This window comes from Erithacus rubecula (genome assembly GCF_903797595.1).
Source record: "Erithacus rubecula genome assembly, chromosome: Z".
Classification (NCBI taxonomy): Eukaryota; Metazoa; Chordata; class Aves; order Passeriformes; family Muscicapidae; genus Erithacus; species Erithacus rubecula.
Window position 1 is genome coordinate 19,819,387 of NC_136661.1, and position 20,798 is coordinate 19,840,184.

General features: G+C 42.9%; 1 protein-coding gene across 3 annotated transcripts; it reads left to right on the forward strand.

Moving 5' to 3' along the window:
- The first annotated feature begins 40 nt into the window (after positions 1-40).
- LOC306814581 (uncharacterized protein) lies at positions 41-17,341 on the forward strand. Of its 3 annotated transcripts, XM_079330747.1 has the most exons (3): positions 41-123; positions 15,523-16,251; positions 16,432-17,341. In XM_079330747.1, the coding sequence occupies exons 2-3, from the start codon at positions 16,165-16,167 to the stop codon at positions 17,239-17,241; spliced, it is 897 nt and encodes a 298-aa protein (XP_079186873.1). In that variant the 5' UTR covers positions 41-123; positions 15,523-16,164; the 3' UTR covers positions 17,242-17,341. The 3 variants fall into 3 exon arrangements, with proteins under 3 accessions (XP_079186873.1, XP_079186874.1, XP_079186872.1); XM_079330748.1 differs by lacking the exon at positions 41-123 and having other exon boundaries at positions 15,361-16,251; positions 16,468-17,341; XM_079330746.1 differs by lacking the exon at positions 41-123 and having other exon boundaries at positions 15,400-16,251.
- Positions 17,342-20,798: the final 3,457 nt, after the last annotated feature.

A 20,798-nucleotide genomic window follows, 5' to 3' on the forward strand; every position in this document is an offset into this window, starting at 1 on the left:
AGCTGACCCTTTTCATTATTAACAGAGTTTTTTACAAGAGACCAAGACCAACAATTGTCAGCATTCTGAACTGGAAACAATGACTCCCTGACTGACACTGCCTGGCCAATGGAGCTGTTACAGGTTCATATAAGCAACAAATACAATATCCCTCTCCTAATACTATCAGACCAACAGTAGTCTATTTTAAATTATAAATCTCTGAAATTAATGGGATGACCTTTTTGGCTTTTTATGGAATAACAAAACCTGAAGAAGAGGGTGAGTAGGGAGAGTGAGCCTGGCAAGGGGAGCCTAACAGACAGGACTGCTTTCTTGCTGGAGAAGGGAAGGCACCTGAGAGCCCTTCTGCCTTTGGGCAGGTCACTGAGAAGATGGAGCCATGCTTTCTGCAACAGTGCAAGGCAGCAGAATAAAAGAGTGTGTGTCTAAAAGCTGAAGCAGGAGGAGTCCACATTATACACATAGGGAAACTTTTTTACCCTGTAGAGACAATCCAGTTTAGAGCAGGTTGCTAAGAGAAGCAGTGGGGTCTGTGTTCTTGAAGCTTTCAGTACTGGTCTGGAGAAAGCCCCAGACCACATGATCTGACCTTCTTGCTGCTGCTGTTTTGAGCAGATGGCTGCACTGGGTACTGTCATCTCTTCCAGACTGGGTTACAAAAGCCCTTTAGAAACCAGACCAGGGACACCTCTGTGGCACGACTATTTGCTTAAAGCCATGCAGTCTTTTCCACTCCTATCCATGTAATATTATTTTCTATTTATTCACTTTGTTTTTTAAACCAATTTATAGTTTAAAAGCCTTGCTAGCCCATTTTCCACTCAATGTCTGACTCATACTGTGGCACATTCATGTAATACTTTTTGGTATCTCAAAATTTCCTTAAGGGACACTTCTCTCTCAAAAGCTAAGAAATTCAAGGTGTACTGCAAACAGTCTTTCTTTTTACATATATATATATACTTATATATATATATATACATACACACATACATATGTACATGTATACATATATATATATTTATATACAAGCACACCCATAAACTGACTCTGGCTAACAATGTTCTGCTTTTCTGTTATCTGATCAGAATGATTGGTCTTCAAAACTCAACTGAATCCCTGGGTGCCACAGAGCTCATATTGTAAGGTTGCTGCAGTATGTATTTGCATTTGTAGTTAGGTCAAAAGAGTATTTTTTCTTTGATTGAATTTTCACAGCTTGGGGATTACCTCAGTGAGGATTCTGCTGTGCATATCTGCTTTCTGCTGATTTCTCAAATGCACTGTATCTTGTTTACAGTCTTCTGCTCCTATCATGCAAACTTGCTCTGTAATTGAGTCTGTTTCATGTTTTAGCTCATTGCTTAGGTTACAAGCAAGCTGATGTGCACTGGAGCTCTAGCAACTGCAGCTGATGACAATATTTTCAACTTCAGGCAACATTTTTCCTATTTTCTTAAAAGAAATATCCCAACACATTAACCAGCACTTGAAGATATTTTAAAACACTCATTTTTCAATGGAGACTTTAGAAAGAAGTGCCAAGCACAATTTACCACCACCATTCAAGACTTCGAGTTATCTTTACCTTCTGCCACTCAATAATTAAATCCACCGTCTGGCAAAACTTGTTTTCCAAGTTCAATGGATAAGCTGTTTCTCCAGCTACAACTAAAAAGCATTGACTGGAAAATGGAAAAAAGGGAGAAGGGAACATGGAGAATACAGAAAGCTAGGAATAACACCACAAAGACCTTAACCTTTGAGATCAGCTGTAACTTCTTCTTGTCTGCAAAGCAAAAAACCTTCACTAAGCATTTGGGCAGATTAAAGAACAGCAGTGGCAGATGTGTTGCCATGGTAGATGCAAGATGGCTCATTTTCTGTCGGCTGAATCTCCTACAATTGATTATTTGATTTTCCACTATTTTGCCTGAGATTGCTATCAAATTAAGCCACCATCTGTCATTCTATTTTCTCGGGCTGAAGTGTGGACAATGTTGCAGATCTTCCCGGCATCAGACATTTTCTCTGGCCTCTGCTAGAACTCATTTTCTATATGAAATCAACTGTCTACAACATTCCAGAGAAAATTCACTTCATGACTTGGGAAAAAGTTACCTGGCACTGTTGTCTCAAGTGTTTATCTGCTATAAGATTAGTGTTCTTCTTCTGCTGGCCTTTTCATCTTTGTCAGGAAAATATTTCAAGTATCTCATCTTGCCTTTTTCCAGGTACAAAAGTAGTAAATTATTTTATAAAGGTTGTTCCTAATTAGATAGAAAGAGGCATTCATAAAACAGTTGCACATCTTGATTTCATTATTTTATTTTTTTTTCTTAAAACATGTAAATGGAAGTTGTTTTGTTCTTTGATAAGCCTACCATAAATCTTTATGCAACATACTAACTTCTGTTATTACACCTTCCTATACTCTGAGCTAGACAATATATTAATTTTACTTATACCTCCTTGTCTGTTGTCTTGTATATGCAACTTCTACCTGGCCTGTATTTAAACAGGACTGTTTGACCAAAAGATTCTCTGCCTTGTTTGTAGCTTTTTTACCACCTAAAACTTTTCTCAAAGAAGGAAAATACCTGTTCTTGTTCCTTCTCTTTTTTTTTCTGGCCTTTTCTCTCAAATGAAGCTGCCTAAAGCTATCCTCATATGCAATAGAAGAACTGTCCTCTTTTTATCACTGTCACTAATCCATAAATCTTGCCTTACAAGATTCAGAAAGAACTAAAACAGTCAAAACTGTTAGACCTTGAAGACTTCTGAGAAGGAACCTATACAATGAAACTTTGAGGAGAAAAAACCAACTTTTTCTCAGTTACCTTCTAACATGAAATAAAGTGTGTGAACATTTACAGAAAGCTTAATACCACCACCCCCCACCAAATAAAACCCAAACAACCAAACAAAACCCAAACCAAACCCCAAACTAAACAAACCCAGAGAAATACCTCTTAGCAGTCTGAAGGGATGAACAGATGGGATAGGAACAGAACAGACACGATCCAGCAGCACCAGGTAGCATTCAGGTCAAAGATGCAAATTTCAGAATAGCAATCTAACAACATTTCTTATTGTCTGCGTAAGTACTCTTCTCACTACTTTACAACCAATCTTCTCATGTGTGTCAAACGTGGGAAAAAAAGAGCTAAAAGAGGAAAATCAAACCAACTCATAGGAGACATAACTGATGTTCAGTCCTTGTCTGTGTGTGTGTGTGTGTGTGTTTGTGCACATGCTCTGGGTTGTAGTTTAGTCTCTAAGATGAGCAATGGTTCCTGTGACACATGCTGTAATTGTTCCACCTATGTCATACCCATTTTATTTCTCTTAACCAGGTTAAGAGCAATGCTTTTAACATTTTAGACATGCAATTCCTCCCACTAGTTGTCTGTAATGTCAATTATATTAAATGTCTTCTCTAAAACAAGAAATTTCCAATTCTTTTAGCTTCTTGCTGCAATTTCTATCAATTGAAAAGCTATTTCTTTGCACTTTTTCTGTCATTGTAGGTCAATTTGTTTGTGATTTGCTGAGTTAATGTCTGTGTTATATTTGTCTCATTTACATATTCCTATTTTTGAACCACCGCCTTCCTTAATGCTCCACTTTCCTCCATTCCCAATAATTACTGCTGCCACACAGGAAATACTGGTCACCCAGTCTTTAAAAAAATCCTTCTGTTCAGGAATCTGGAAAAACCCATACACTCAATTAATATGATGTGTCTCCATTATTTCTATCATGTTTCTTTCTCACTCTTGGGGACAGAAAACATGGAGCCCAGTTTTTTTGTCGCATCTGTTTAGTTTGGTTTGATATCATATTGGCCCCAGAATGGACCATCACTAGCAGTCTTTATCTGGATATCTTCATAATACTGTCTAGTCCCTGGAGCTCAAGTAAAAGAGTCAGTCTGTGCTTTTCTCCTCCAAAGGGACTACATACCCTGTGCTATTTTTGAGCCACCGGGAGGAAAGGATGCCCATTAGGTAATGTTCTGAGTTGTTAACTGAGTTTTACTTCTTCACAGACAAATTTCTTGACAGTTGACTTACCAACAACCTGGTAAGCATATGATTTCTCCAGCCACATGGAAAACTGTTTCTACTTCTCATCTTTTCTAGGAGTCTCCAGTCTGGACTGTACATGATTATGAGTACTGGGGCATGTCAGAGAATAGTGTGGTTTTCATCCAGTCTTGTGGAAATGTCTGAATACCACCAAGAACTTGAAGTGACTTTATTGTGACACTTAAGCCACCTGGTTTTTGAAAGGGTTATTTGATCTGGACCAACACTACTATCTGCCTAGCTTTGTTCAGCAAAGGATTCTTTAAGACCAATAAAGGTTTTTGTTGCAGCTCCCTTGGTCATATGGTTGAGGACATGAAGGTCACAGTATTTTCCTACAGCTTGAGAAACATAAGGTGCCAGTGGGGTTTCACACTTGAAACTGCAGAGAACATCTTTGTTATTTATGCATAAGCAAACACCGAGATGCTAGCAGAGTTAAAAATCAAATCAAAAGATTTGATTAGTGATATTTTGTTCTTAATATTTTGTTCTTGAAAGTGGATAAACCACTGCAATCAAAGGCATGAGAAATGCTGTTCCTGTATTTTAATTCCTATATTTGAGTTCTTATATTCCTATAAATGAGTTCCTTTATTTGGACAATGACTGCTAAGTAACCTTCAGAGAAAATACTTCCTTCAGATGAAGGGACTTCAATAATTGCTTTTAAGATCCATGCAGGATCTTAATTTTGATTTTAGTTAATCTGATGACACCTTCATTGAACTCTGAGTGCATATGAGTTTGTGAGAAAAGGCTGGAACCATGATTATTTTGTAAGCAAAAGGTGATGGTGCAGCACTATTTGTGAGGTGTGGTCTTGAGCAGCAGAGAAGTGAAGGGGAAAGAAGAAAGCATAAATGAGCACATAAATGAGAGAATAAAACCAGAAGATCCCAGAAATACATCATTACAAGTTACATTTCAAGTGTGTAAGTCTGTGCCAAGTATTTTGAGAATAGCCTGTGTTCCCTTTCACATAGGGGGAGAGGAGGGAGCCTGTACACCGGATGCTGTAACTACTCTAAATCAAACATCATCTTCTTGAGCTACACGGCTGTTCTGCCTGCTTCAAAGCTCCCAAAAGTTTTGGGGAAAGTGGATGAAAGACGAGAGGAGAGGAACTAGGAGAAAGAAGAGGAGAGGAGGTGGGGGGAATAAACCCAGGAATTCTTTAAGAGCTTGAAGCTTATCCCGAAATGCCGGTGCGAAGATTTCCTCTGGTGTTTGCTTAGGAACGGATCACGAAGCAGCCTCTACCCAGCTTGGGGTCCCTCCTGGACCTCAGAGCTGGAGTGAGTCACATCCCTGTGCCTCAGGACACAGAGCAGGCGGAGCTTTCCTACCTGGCAGGCCCTCGGTACTGGAGCAGAGACAGGAACCCCAGCGGTGGAGCCGCGGCCCGGAGGGGCTCTGACCGCGCAGGGAGCGCGCAGGGAGCGCGCAGGGAGCGCGCCCCCGCCGCACGCACCCACAGCGCCGGGGCGCGGAGCAGCGCCCGGAGGCAGCGCAGCAGCCGCCGCTGAGCTCGGAGGGCGATCAAGCACCGCCCAAGGAGGTCAGCTTGGTTTCCAGTCGCCCAAACTCCACGGGTCCGAAGTGGTCCATTTTCCAGAAGTCGCATCCCGTGCGCGCACCAGAAAGGTCGCGGCGACCCAGAGCGGGCGCGGGGCTCCGGGTCTGGGTGCAGGGAGTGCCAGAGCCTGGCGCTGCTCTGAAGGGCAAAAAGTGCCGGAGCCTGGCGGCTGCAGAGCTGAGGGGAGACGTAGAAAGGCCAAGAGGTATTAAAAGGGAGTCTGAGAAGGAGACTGGCTGGTTGAGCCACACTGTGCCATTCCCTAGACAGGCACATCCACCATCCACAACTCAAGAAGCAATGGATCTCCAACTCTGTCACCACCAAGCTGAAGGAGGGAAACTCAGAGAAATGTATTGGTTCTAAACTTTTGGACATAGTCACCAGGAACAATCTGTTTAGTTCATAGTATTTCATATTAAATCAGTTTTTAATGTGAAATATGAGTTGATAAGCTGTTTTTTTCCTTTGTGCCCAGCAAATTCAGGATAATTTATCAAATAAAACTAGTCTTAAATTCTTCTACATATAATTTACCTGATTTCCCATTACCGCTTAAATGTTGGTTTGATGTAACAAAAATATGAAGTTTCTTAGAGACGTGGCACACGGTGTTTACACTTGTGCAGGCAGCTATTGAACTAGTTTAGCACAGTTAAGTGGCCTTATTTAATCCTGTGAAGACATTGTATGGATCCTTCTGTTATCAAGAATTATAAAATCTAGTGAGTGAACTAGAGAAGTGAAAGACCTATAGTGGATAAAAATTCATGTATAATTATAGCTTCGCAACACAAATCAACTTTTCACCAACTAAACAAAAAATAACAAGAATAAAACGCATAATATCACGAATGAATAGCTCCTTTGTCATGTTGGTATAGTATTTTACTCAATTCATCCTGAAAATACCATGTACATCGGGCTTTTGACTCGATCTGGTGTAATTCGAGCATTGAGGAATGTTGTCTACAGTAACACCACCACGGTGGGGTGTGTCTGCCAGGTAGCAGTGAAACTCACTCAACGCTCTAAAGCAAGCCAGAGAGTCGCAGGAGTAACAAACATTGGAAGTTGCGGAAGAAAGGTGCTGATGAGTGCATGTCTGTTTCCACCAGGGCGTCCCACCTCAGGGATGCGCTCGTCCCAGGCGCGGCACAGCGGGAGCAGCGCCCGTCGGCAGAGAGGGATGGCACGGGAGGCGCAGCCCCTGAGCACTGCTGGGTTACCGGCTCTGCTGGAAACCACGGCAGCTCGGAGCCCACAGTGACACCAAACTGCTTGGAACAGGCAGTTCTGAAGCCGTGTGAGTGTGCAAGCAGCTGCAGCCCCGGGCGCGGGCAGGCTCCGTGCAGCCCCCAAGCGCTGGGGCAGGGATGAGCCAGCAGCGCTCCCCTCGCCCCCGGGTTTTGACCCTGCAGGGCTGACTTGGGCCAGGGAGCAGCACCGGCAATGATCTAACATACACAGTTTGTAATGCTTCTAACAGAAAGTGTATTCTGCCTGCTCTTGTTGCATCTGGGGAGTCAGATGTAAGTGGCTTAATTCTGGAGTCTTTGGCATTAAAGCTGTCTCTCACTCCAAGGAAAACTCCTGCTTCCGGAAGAGTGGCTTTCTGGCCTTTTCTGGCATTAAAGCAGTGCTCCATTGCACTGGGATTAGCCTGATTCTGATTAGGTGCCTATAGTAGTATCAGCAGTCAAGAAAACAGAACACAATGGAGGGGAGAAAAAGAAAAGAAAGAAAACTTATCAGAGTTCCCACCACTATATTTTTCCTGTCTTTATACATTTAAAGCACTGTGGCTTTCCAGCAAGGTTACCAGGTGAAAGCAGGAGTTTGGCACTCAGTTTTGTTGCTAGCACTGAGGGCTGTGCCATGCTGTAGGCCAGTTCAGTGTTGCATCACGACTCTGTTTGTTAAACCCTGCTAGAGAGCTCAAGAAATGAGGGGAATCAGGGGCCACATGCTGGGAGGATGGCAAATGCCTTCACTCACCCTCTTCATGTCCACAGCTGGAGATAATCACAGGTAGGATGTCTGCACCTGAATATTTTCACTGAAATGTTGCATTAAAGCATGAGAATTTTGCACTTCAGACCTAAGTCCTCATAAAATCTATTCAGATTTAATCAGAAACATCCATTGAACAGTGTTTTAAAGTGTTACAGAAACCTATGTAGAATATATATGCATGCACCTTCTATCTTCCTTTTCATCCATTTTCCTTTCCAAACCCAGAGAGAAAACAACATTTCCCCTGTATTGTAAAAGCACAACAGCCCTATGCTGCAAGACGTAGAGTACTAGGACATTGTTTGAGGTATTTTAAAGAAGCCCTTTGCTTCTGCCTTTGGGTGGATTGCAGAACATTTATTTAAAGGCAGGAATCAGTGCCTGCATTTAGGCTGGTGGTGAAGGTTGTAAAGAGGGAAATGCAGAGAGGGATGTCCTGAGATAAGCTGTGCAAAGAACAAAGTGGGTCACTTTTTGGTTCCTGTCAAATAAAAACTAAAAGAAGTTTCTTAATTATATGAGTAGGGGCATGCATATCCATAAGTAAGTACATAAATAGAAGTCTTGAAACATTCTTAAAAGCCCTTCTAAGGGAAGAAGGACTTGACTGCAAGTTACTGGAAAATAAGAAGAAGGAAAGTTACTCAGGCTCTTTAAAATCCTAAATCTCATTTATGGTCCCTTTAAAAACAGGCTGATTGAATATGTGAGTTTTCCTCCTAATAAATAGATGTATTTTGTGGTGCTGTCTGATTATCTCAAAGGAAAGATAGCAGGATCTTAAAAGCAATCCCAATCTGGTTATCAGCTGCAAACTCTATTGATTTATTTTTAAAATGAAAATGTAACTGGGAAGGTACAATATTTGCTTTTAAAATATGACAATTTTACTGTCTTGTGTGGGCTGAGAATAAAAGAGGCAGCTGATGGAAAGTCTGCAGATCTGATTGAAGAATCAAACAGAAAATTATTCCTACATGAGCTGAAGCATAGACAAATAGCCCAGTTTGCTGTGTTTATGATGGCTGTTAGTTGATCTGAGACCAGAGAGAGAGTAGGGATTAATAATGTTTTATTGCTGTTTAGGGAAATTTTAAATGGAGCCACTGTGATCCTTTACTGGTTAAAGCTTCATCAGGGAATGAGAAATTACTCTTTTAGATAATGAGTAAAGAAGCAAGAGCTTGAAGATGAGTTTTGCATATCAACTGGGAACTGGTACCTCTAGGGCTAACGTGTGTTTATGGCACAGGCACAGAAGACTATTTCATTAAGCACTTTTTCAAGTCACATAGACTACAGAAAAATGTTCAGGAAAGAATGTGTATGTCATTGAGAGAAATTTGCAAGTCTGCAGCACAGTTCAATGGAAGTTAAAGAAAAAGAAAAAAACAACCAAACCAATTCCAAACCTTTTCCCCCCACACTCCAAGCTGCCAGATACAAACTTAACTGCTGCTAGAAGAGCTGGAAACTCGTCTCAGAAATGTCAAGCACAGACATTTTATAGATGCTTTTTCTTGGCTACGACAATGAAAAAGAAAGGAAAAGAAGAAAGTGTAGATTTTGGGACATAAAGAATCCAATGCTGAGCTGCCTTGAAGGGTTCAGAAGCACGGCCTGCTCACTGTTTCTTTCCTGAGGTGTACTGAGTCATTCTGGCAGGGGGAGTGTTTGTCTGCCATCATCCCATCTTACCTTGTTGGTGCAACAAAGATAGGGGACATAGGACAGTGCTCTTCTCTTGAAATCTCCCCTCATTACAAACCTTGGCTTTGTGGATTTGTGGGGAGGGAGGTGCCTGGTGGATCTTAAGTTTGGGAGAGGAGAGGAGAGGAGAGGAGAGGAGAGGAGAGGAGAGGAGAGGAGAGGAGAGGAGAGGAGAGGAGAGGAGAGGAGAGGAGAGGAGAGGAGAGGAGAGGAGAGGAGAGGAGAGGAGAGGAGAGGAGAGGAGAGGAGAGGAGGAGGAGAGGGAGAGGAGAGGAGAGGAGAGGAGAGGAGAGGAGAGGAGAGGAGAGGAGAGGAGAGGAGAGGAGAGGAGAGGAGAGGAGAGGAGAGGAGAGGAGAGGAGAGGAGAGGAGAGGAGAGGAGAGGAGAGGAGAGGAGAGGAGAGGAGAGGAGAGGAGAGGAGAGGAGAGGAGAGGAGAGGAGAGGAGAGGGCTGTGGAGAACACGATTTTTTAGAGTGGGCATTCACCAGTCTGGAGTTGCTGGCTGGTGCTTGGGTCCCCTGACACTGCTGTCCAGACTTGTGGGCCACAATTTCCGTACAGACTCGTGGCTGTGTTTGGGTTGCTTTACACTCATCTTCCTCCCAGGCTTCTCAGATGGTGGATTTAATCATTACTCTTTTGAAACCAACTTGCTCCTAGAACTGAGGTGGTATTGCAGCATTCTGATGGAAAAGACTACCTCCAACTCTTCTTAGATAACTGAAACATGCACACCTGCTGACAGCCTGTTTCATCTCTAAATTTAATTAGTTCTACAAGGACTGGTATAAGGCAGTGTAGCAATCAGTCTTTTATTATCCCATAGTCAGACTTCGGGATATGGTGCACTAAACATAGACTGAAAAGCCTCACTAGGCCACTGAAGAAATTTATATTTATGGATAAATGAAAGAGTAAAAGATTAAGATAACAACTTGGCTCTAACAATCGCAGGGTGCATGTTTTAATTAAAATAATGAGCAAAAACAAAGACATGCCATTTAAATGAGTTTCCTAGAAGCAAATAAGTGTGCATGAGACATAATAGCTAATGAAAAGGATAGCCTGCTGATGAATAATAAAAATTTTGACACTTCTAACTCATCCTTTAAATATTCCTGCAGGAGGGACTATCAAAGCAAAAAACTCCAACCATCCAAATCAAAAATTGGGTATCTTGAAGCACTTCAAAAATTCTTTTAAGTATAAGAAACTGCAATCCATTGAAACTACAAAAGAGAGTTTTATTTCCATTTTGGTACTTTAAAATTTTATATTAAAAGTATGTAAAATTTTGTAAAAATACATATTAAAATAATAAGCAGATAAGTATGAAAACTTCTGAAATGGGTTTGTATTTTCCACGTTTGGCTGTCCTTTTGAAGAGGTTTTATACCAGAAAACCTTATTCATGTCAATGTACTTATATATTATATATTTTTCACTTTTCTTGAAGGACCTAAAGACATTTTGGGGACTATTTGGGAGACTTGTTAGCTTTTCCTTGTGTTTTAGAGAGAATCATCTTCTCAATTTTTTCACCTTGTGCCATTTTACAACGGGAAGCAGCCTGCCTCACCTGAGAGTAGGAGGCAAGTGCATTATAAAACTGAATCAGAATTTGCATCTCAAATTAAAGAAAAAGTTATTTGAGCTTATTGACAGCACTAGACATGGAGGTAGTCCCACAGATTTGGTGATACTATTCATATGATTAAAATTCTTTTGTAGCTCATAAAAGAAATTAGACTCATGTTTACTATTTTTTACTGATAGGGCCTGATAGTTAGCATTTCTTGCAGCTCCTGGGGTTGCTTTTTGATGTAAAATTCCATGTGTGATTATATTGGGTGAAAAGGGGAATGGGAGAACAAGCCTGATTTGGTACTCATCATGTCTCAATGATGTAGTGTATTTTCTTTTTAAATATTGAAACTTGCAGTGAGACTTGATTTACAGAAGCAGTGTCAAAGGGAGTGTGTGTGTGCACACAGCTAGCAAATCCTTATGTTTTTTTTAATCCAATATTCAGCATAAAACCAGGCTTGTACAATCTATCACTTCAGGTCAAAATGTTATTGAAAAAAAAAATCAACATTATGCATTACAGCTTTATGCTCTTTTTAAATTAAGGAGCAGCTGACAGGTGATGAGAATTTTGGTAGAGTATCATAAAAATGCTTCAGTGAGAGCTCTTCTAGAGAAGATCTACAGAAACATGACATTTAAATTCAGGACAAATATATGAAGTAAAGGGGGTGGTCGAAAAAGTAGGGAATGCTCAAAATGTTCTGCTGTAAGACTCCTGTTCCTTTTCCTAAAGGATGAGGCCCAAAAACAAGACACTCCCCCTGGCAAAAAAAAAAAAAAAAAAAAAAAAAGGAAAGGAACAGGACCAACATTTAGCACAAACATATTGAAAAAAAACCCAAGCAATTTTCACAAGTACAAGGCAAGGTGGCTATTGCCTCGTGCTGAAATTAGGCAGGTTGACTTCAGAGCACAACTGCTTAGGTAGAAGCTCAGGAATTGAAAACTTGTAAGTCTGAAGGATGATGGTAAATGGATTTCTGCCCGGGAAAGGCAGAAACTGTGGTTAATTGGTTACCAGGCTGGGATGAGCCCTGACCAGCACTGCCAGTAGTGATACAAACCTGGCCCCAGCAACCTGGCTCTCAAGAGATCTTCATGCCATTTTGAAGCTGATCCCTAAAAATGAGGGCTGATCTAGAGGTCTATTCAAAGTCTTCCCCCTCTGCTTGCTGGTATTGTAAGCCCTAGGTACTGGTGTTGAATCCAATGAGTGGAGAGCCCTGGCCTGTGGGTATTTTCCATGTGGAAAAAGCTGAAAGAAAACAGTAAATTCACACTGACATGGCAGGAAAACTCCAGGGAAGGGTGATGTTCTCTCCCAGTCTTCCTCTGCATGCCGGCTGGCATGGACAGCATGTGCTCAGGGGTGTGAAGCATGGGTGCACTGTCCCCAGCACCAGGGAAATCCCAGAATTTCAGAGGGTTTATGGATTTCCAGTATGAGTAAGATAGCAGTGGGGATGAAGTGCTTACTCAGGGGAGTATTGCTTGCTTTCTCACTTTCATCCACAGGTCTTAGTTCTGCACCTGACAAGCACCTAAAACGCATTAGCTTGTGGACACTGTTGCACAAACTGCAGCTTTTGCTCACAAAACCTCAGATTCCAAAGCAAATTTCACCTTAATGAAAACTGCAATTTTTTTCAGAGAAACAGTGTTATCGTGTTATCTGTCATGATTGCATTTGGCAAGCCTCACTAGCTTTAAAGTTGTTATTTAGAGACACAGTGTTTGCCAACATGATACAATTGTAGATGCAAGCCTCTTGACTTCAAAGAGGAAACAGCTTTGAAATGGCAAATTAAATTTGGCAAATTTTGGCAACTACTTTAACAGTGAATTATTACTGATTTTTTTTTTCTATGCAATTACTCTGTTTTTCATGAGAGCTCTTGCTGTGCAGACTCAGAGAAGTCTCCTCTGAGCTCAGAGACTGCAAACACAGTGGTGCCACTTGCATAAGCTAAGGCAAAACCTTGGTAAAATGTTAACACATTTACATCTGTCTCCTAAACATTGAATGATTTAAAATTGACTACTCTTTGCATACTGAGCATTTGTCAGGCTGAGCTGATATGTTTAGAATATATACATTTTTCTAGGAAACCTCCATGTCTGTTCAGTCTTCCCTCCTGTTTGATGCCAGGGATAGGTATTTGGGCTCCAAAGTTTTCCCTCGGCCCCCTCCATACATTGTGCCTACAAGAGTTGGCATTGCAGTTTGTTTTGTTGCTTGGAGACAGCTGCAGGAACACACAGTGGCATAAATCACACCTGACTCGGTTGCTAAGGAAATAAGACCATCTCCTGTTTTTTCTTCAGACCAAGTAGTAAGCGAGGAAAGAGAAATTTATATTCATGATATTTAAAATATTGCTTTAATTTAACAAAAGGAAAAAAGGAAACTGATGCACATCTGTAACAGCTTCCCTGGGGAAAAAACACTGAATTTTCATTCTTCTGGAGGTGATCACTGGTAGCATAGAATTTGAAGAGGTTGCATGATAGAGGAAAATAATTAAACACAATCTGGATTTGGAGCATAAAAACTCCATAAACTTTTTGGAAAGCTTTTAAAATTGCAGAGCAGTGCCTGCTGCTCACCCTAATGTTGATGGAGTTTCAAAGGAAGTAAAAAGCAGTTTTTGCTACTAAAAACTTGAACTTGAAACATTTGTAATGCATGGGGTTCACTGATCCATCCCTGGATGGATCTTAATCTACTGTGTAATTTGCCTGCCCCTTAAGTTTCAGAGCCTTATACCAATTGTTTTAGGGCACCTGGGAAGGCAAATCCTGGTAGAGGTTTCTCTGTCACTCTGAGACCAGTTTTCCTTCAGCACCAGCACAATCCATGACTAAAGTCTTGATTCAGTGAATGATGGTGTTGTCACCCTCTTGCCTCTGTGGTTGTAAACAGAGAAGTATTATGCCCCATTTATAAATGGAAAGAAAATTTTGATCAGGTTACTAAGATTTGTTTTTTAAAGACCTTTTGGAACATGATAGAACAATATTATGTGAGGAGATGCATGCAATAGCACTAGTATGCAAACTAACATATAAAACATTATTTAACAATAAGCTTGGCATGACAGAAAACAACAAAATTATTGATAGTGTGCAACATCAGATTTAGAATTTCTGCTGTTGGTAATGACAAGCTGAACAAAGTATCCCATTAGTGATATTACTAATCTTCATTCTTTCCAAGGTGTGGTGTACTCTTCTTTACCAGGATGAATGGTGGTTAACTTCTGTGTCCATTGCCCATTGCCTCAGATGCATACCAGCAGCCAACACACATTGTTGTGCTATGGCAGTTTTTTCACCAGTGCAAGATTCACCCAAATGGGGGTGAGCAATAAATCTTGACAAGATGTGTAGCTAGATTGCAGCAATTTGTGAGTTGACAGAATCATCCAATTTAGGTAAAATTATGAACGCAGATGTTTGTTTGTTTCTGTAGAGATGTTGTCTCTCAATATAGAATCAGAATAATTCTCATACAAACACATCCCTTTTCAATGTATATAAGCCCAGTTCCAAGCGTTTCATCAAGATGGATTTCAAACTGCCAAACATTTTTTTTCAGTGTCCAGAAAAATGTCTTGACGGGCCTTAAGGGTGTTCCACCAATAAATCCATGTTGTTCTCATGCAACACATGCATCATGTTATTTGTTCCCATTTTGCTGGATCCATACTCTGTGCTACATCAGATGGGGAATAATTCCACAGTGCAGTGACTGGGTATGTAATGTATTGGGTAGGTGAAATTAACTAGATGCCACCAAAATGGAAATTAGCTTTGAAATTTATTTGTATTATCTCAGATTACTTTAAGAATTTCAGTGGACAAGGTACACTGCCTTCTCTCATAATTGCTGCTGCAGGAAGTCGTATCCACAATTGAGTTTGGATACAACTAATAGGTATTGGTACAGGCGGTGCCTAGAATAGTCAGTATATAAATTGGCAATCCTTTTCATCAATCCTTTCCCATTGAGGTAATATACCTGATAAGAGCAATTGGTTTCAATTGGTATAAAACACTTCGTGCCAAGTTTATTTTGTTTACTAGGACTTCAGCATTCATGCTCTGTAATAGTCCTAATGCTGTCCCCAGGATACCAGTCACATCTCTCCTTGATCATTTTGGAGAGGTGAGGGTTAGTCCACAGAACAGTGAATACCATCCTGTTAAGCGGTGCTCTGGAATGATGGGCAGGCAGGTTTAATTGCAGACAACCTGTGCTGATAATTCCAGTTTTTGGGGGGACCATGAAGGCTTAAATAGCACTTTTTGTTGGCCTATATCTTTGATTACACAGGGTTCAGTTTGGAAGTGTATGGAGATAAGGTTTCAACAGTCCTAGTGGGAGGCTTGAAAATTTTTACTTTCCAGTAAGACTGGTATGAAGACGAGCTTTGTCAAAAGATAGAGGTGATCCAAACTTTGATTGGATACAAACTGTATTCAATTTTTATCCTTGACTCTATAATCTCTTTGTCTCATTCCATGACTAGGACTACCATGGAGCAGAAGGATGAGGATGGAATCAAGGAATTCACATCAGGATCAAGTTCCTTACTTAATCACTCACAGCACTGATATGCAGCAGGTTGAATTAGTTGTAAACTGTGACTTGACAAGCACCTGGGAAAACTATGGTCATATGCAACACATGCTGTGAAAACATACCAGTATCTTTAGGGAGATGTTTAACCCTATACAGCCTTCACACATTCAATCTGCCAGGTATGGCCTCCCCAATGCTGAGCAGGAGTTGAATCAGACCTGCAAAGTCAGCAGAGTAAGAAATGCCTCAAATGGTTTATTTCTAACAAAACATAGTACTGAGTACATTAGTGAAGCCTGTGACTTCATATAAAAAATAGAGCAAAGGGATTCTGCCTGATAACAAGGCAGCCCAGTGAATATTGGAACCTTTTGCTCCCTGAGGCCAGAGCTTGCATGTTCTGTGTGTAGCTCCTGAAAGCCCCATGGTGTCATCAGAAAGTCATTGTGACATGTGTGACATCAATCTGTTGTGCAGTGTGGGGCAGCCCTGAAGGGCCAGAAGTCTGCCCTCCTCCCCTGGGGAAATCTGTATGTGAGGAAGAATTTGTGCTGATAGTGCCAGGACCTGAGGAGCTAGTCCCAAACTGATGCACTCTGAGGCTTCAGCTGCTGACACTGTGAAACTAGAAACTGCTCTTACACCTTCACAATTCCTGCTTGCACATATCAGAGAGGTCAGTCACTGCCCTGCCCTTCAGAGACACCAGTGGTGTCACTTGTCTGTCCCAGGACAGTCTCTGGCCCTTGTGGCAGCTCAAGCACAGCCCCTCAAGGTAGAAAGAGCAGCTCTTCAGTGCTTGCTGTGGACAGTTTGGCTGCTGCCTGCAGACTGCAGCTCTGGATTGTGTCTCCAGGGCAGGCCAGGAGCCTCATGTCTCTTTGGTTTGCAGTTGCAGATGGCGTTGCAGAAGGGCTTGGCAGAAGGTGGCACCTCTTCCTCTACTGCCAACAACAACCAGGTGCTCCAGGTTATCCCTCAAAGAGCTTTTGAGTGTCCAATTTGCTTGGACACCATTGAGGAGGAAACCTCCGTGAGCTGGTGTAGACACAGTTTCTGCTTTCCTTGCATACTGGAATGGTCCTGCATCAGACCTGTTTGCCCAATCTGCCAGGAGCACTTCCAATACTTGTTCCGCAAGGTGGGAGACAATAACTATGAGGTGTACTCGATTGGGCACTACACCAGCTTCACCAGATGTAATCGAGGAAGGAGAGATCGTCGCCACTCTGCGGAAAGGAGGCAGCATCCTTCCACAGGCCACCGGCACCACAGATCTCCCAGCAGAGAGCGCGGCCGTAGCCATGCCAGAGACTGGGAAAGGGGCCGAAGCAGGTCCCGGAGGAGGAACCATGATGGTCACAGCAGGGATCAGCAGGCCCAGAGTTATGACCTCTCAAGCAGCCGGAGATGGCAGCACAGCAGGGCTCGGGACACGGCTTCTGGACTGTCTCGAGATCGGGACCAAGCTGCAGGGAACGAATGGAGTGCCCAAGGCCGCTTGGGGAGGAGTGAGCACCGTCAGTGGGCACGATGGGATTCCTCCAGGGAATCACAGGCAACAAGCAGACGATGTCGGAGGAGGTCCCACAGTGCTTGGCGACAAACACAAAGAGAAGAGCAAAGAAGAAGGGATCACAATGAGGGACACCCTGCAAGTCCTTAATAGGATGTCCCTGACTTCACTGGGAGGAGTGAGCACCGTCAGCTGGCACAATGGGTTTCCTCCAGGGAACCCCAGGCAATAAGGAGTCAATCTTGTAGATCCCAGCCCTGAGCAGCACAGGGGCAGTAGAAATTCCACCAGGAAGGGTACTACTGCTATGTAGTATGTCCTGCTACTTGTGTCACAACTTATACCACTTTAAACCAAAGTTGGTCCTACTAAAAATTTAAAAAATAAAGTGAATTCCAACCATCGCATTTGGACCATAAAATACCTTCTCCATCAGAAAAGGCATCCAAAAATCTAGAGACCCACGTAAGGGTGACCAAGGTTAGGAGGATAACAAGCTAGAAGGTAGAAGTTAGAAGAAACTCCTTGAGCTGGTTTATTCCTAAATAAGTATGTAGTGCTCGGTATGAAACCTATGACTTTATGTAAAAAAATACAGAAAGGGGATACTGCTTGATAGCAAGGCAGCCTAGTTGGACAAGCTACCTGGGAAGCTGTTCGTCCCCAAGACCAGAGCTTGTGTGTTCTGTGTGTAGTTCTGAAAGCCCTGTGGTGTCATCAGAAAGTCATTGTGACGTATCACATCAATCCCTTTAGCAGCATGGGGCAGCCCTGAAGGCGCTGAGAATGCCAGCCCTCCTCCAGTGAGGACAGACATCAGCAGGTGGGAGAAGGATGTATCCCCATCCCATTGGCTGCCTTCTGAGGGCATAGAGAGGATTTCCTGTGCAGCAATAACAGGAGGACCTGGGGAGCTGGTCCCAACCTGCCACATTACCAGGCTTCAGCTGCTGTTGCTGAGAGACCAGAAATTGCTTTTGCACCTTCACAATTCCTGCTTGCACATATCAGAGAGGTCAGTCACTGCCCTGCCCTGAGGGCTGTCATATGCAGAGACACCAGTGGTGTCATTTGTCTGTCCCAGGATAGTCTCTGGCCCTTGTGGCAGCTCAAGCACAGCCCCTCAAGGTAGAACGAGCAGCTCTTCAGTGCTTGCTGTGGACAGTTTGGCTGCTGCCTGCAGACTGCAGCTCTGGATTGTGTCTCCAGGGCAGGCCAGGAGCCTCGTGTCTCTTTGGTTTGCAGTTGCAGATGGCGTTGCAGAAGGGCTTGGCAGAAGGTGGCACCTCTTCCTCTACTGCCAACAACAACCAGGTGCTCCAGGCTGAGTCTCTACATAACTCAGAAAACCAAATGTGCCCAATCTGCTTGGACATCATCAAAATCCAAGTCTCTGTGAGCTGGTGTAGACACAGTTTCTGCTTTCCTTGCATACTGGAATGGTCCCACAACAAAGCTGTGTGCCCAGTCTGCCGGGAGCCTTTCCGATACCTCCTCCGCAAGGTGGGAGACAATAACTATGAGGTGTACTCGATTGGGCACTACACCAGCTTCACCAGATGTAATCGAGGAAGGAGAGATCGTCGCCACTCTGCGGAAAGGAGGCAGCATCCTTCCACAGGCCACTGGCACCACAGATCTCCCAGCAGAGAGCGCGGCCGTAGCCATGCCAGAGACTGGGAAAGGGGCCGAAGCAGGTCCCGGAGGAGGAACCATGATGGTCACAGCAGGGATCAGCAGGCCCAGAGTTACGACCTCTCAAGCAGCCGGAGATGGCAGCACAGCAGGGCTCGGGACACGGCTTCTGGACTGTCTCGAGATCGGGACCGAGCTGCAGGGAACGAATGGAGTGCCCAAGGCCGCTTGGGGAGGAGTGAGCACCGTCAGTGGGCACGATGGGATTCCTCCAGGGAATCACAGGCAACAAGCAGACAGCCTCATCGATCCCAGTGGACATTCCACAGCCCTGAGCAGCACAGGGGCAGGTAGCCTACCAAGATGGCTACTACTGTATGTTGTGCTACTAGTGCCACGAATTATACTACTTTACACCAAAGTTGGTCCTGCTAACAATTCCAAAAATAAAGTCAATTCCAACCATCAAATTTGGACTCAAGCATTTAATGTCTGTTACAAAATGTACAGGAAAATCTAAAGAGACCCTTGCAATGAAGCTGAAGGTTATGAGGGTAACAGGTAGAAGCTTGCCTGCTGCTTTTCTCATTCTCTTCTATGTTACATTTTTCTGTAAGAGCTTATACCGAGTATTTCCTATGGCTATACCATTTCTCATTATATTGTATTTCCATTTTATGATCAGCTGAAAATAAAAGGAGAAAAAACGTTTCTGCCCTGGTGACAACAGCACCAATGTCTTGAAAGCATCTTGTCCCTCCACGTCACCCATTTTCTTTGCTTTACCCCAGGTATCACCCAGAATATCTTTCCTTTTTACCAGTTTTCTCACAAGGTGGCAGCGAAAAGTGAATTGTAAATTGGTTTAAAATTACTCTGCTGTACCACTAACTATATGGTATGGTCCATGTAGAGCCTCACCTTTAACGCCCCTACTGGCAGTACAGGCTACAGACTCCAGCTGATATCCAAAGACTACCAAAACCACTGAAAAACAATGGTGGATGCAGAATACCTTACTTTCAAGTAAGACAGAGGTGATAAAAAAAAATAATTACTGAGCCAGAACAAACTGTATTCAATTTTTGTATTGAGCTATAGTTATCTTCTCTGTATACTCCATGACTAGGACTGCCACAGAGCAGAAGAGTTAGGAATTCAGATCAGGATCAAGCTGTCTACTTGCTCACTCACAGCACTGAGGTGCATCAAATTGTACTGCTGCTGGCTCTTGTAGTCACTTCATAATCGAAGGTCAGTGGCGTGTCAGGCATGATCTGCCCTTTGTAAGGCCATGCTGTTTGTCTTGGATCACCTCCTTGTCTTGTATGTAATTTAACAGTGCTTCCCGGAAGATCTGCAACATTATCTTCCCAGGCACAGAGGTCAGGCTAAGAGGTTTATAATTCCCCACACCTTCCTTCTCTTTTTAAAAATGAAGCAATGTTTCCTTTTTCCTAGTTACCAGCTACTTGGCCTCACTGCCATCACTTTTCAAATATGATGGGAAATGTTTAGCAACAACAGCACTCAGTTCCTCTCAGGGATGGGATTTCCCTGGGATGGATGTTGTCAGACTCCACAGACTTGTGGTTGTCAGTTTCATCAAGTGGTCCAGGACCTGCTCTTTGCTCACAGCTTCAGTTTCCCAACTCTCACCTAAAGTTCAAGATCTTGAGAGAAGTGGTAAGCTGACTACAAACCAGTGAATACTGAAGGGAGGAACTCATTGAGTACTTCAGCTTTCTCTGTTACCGTTGTTACCAGTTCTCCATTCTCACTTATAAGTGATCATTACCTCCTTGGCCTTTCTCTTCTTGCCTATATCCTTAATAGAATTCCTTCTTGTTATTCTGTGCCTTCGATTTCCTCATGCTGTCCCTACACATCTGACCATATCCCAGTACTCTCCCCAAATCACCTGTCCCTTCTCCACTGGCTGTGCATTTTCTTCTTTCTTCTCAAATTGAGGAGCAGATCTTTGCTCAGCCATGCTGTTTTCTGGCCTGCCTGGAAAGACTTCATACACATCATGATGGTGAGCTCTTGTGCTCTAAGAAAAGTGGCCCTGA

Coding starts and splice junctions, on each gene's coding strand:
- LOC306814581 (XM_079330747.1), top strand. CDS start 16,165: ATGCACTCTGAGGCTTCAGCTGCTGACACTGTGAAACTAGAAACTGCT. Junction 16,252..16,431: donor TGCTTGCACATATCAGAGAG/GTCAGTCACTGC, acceptor TTGTGTCTCCAG/GGCAGGCCAGGAGCCTCATG.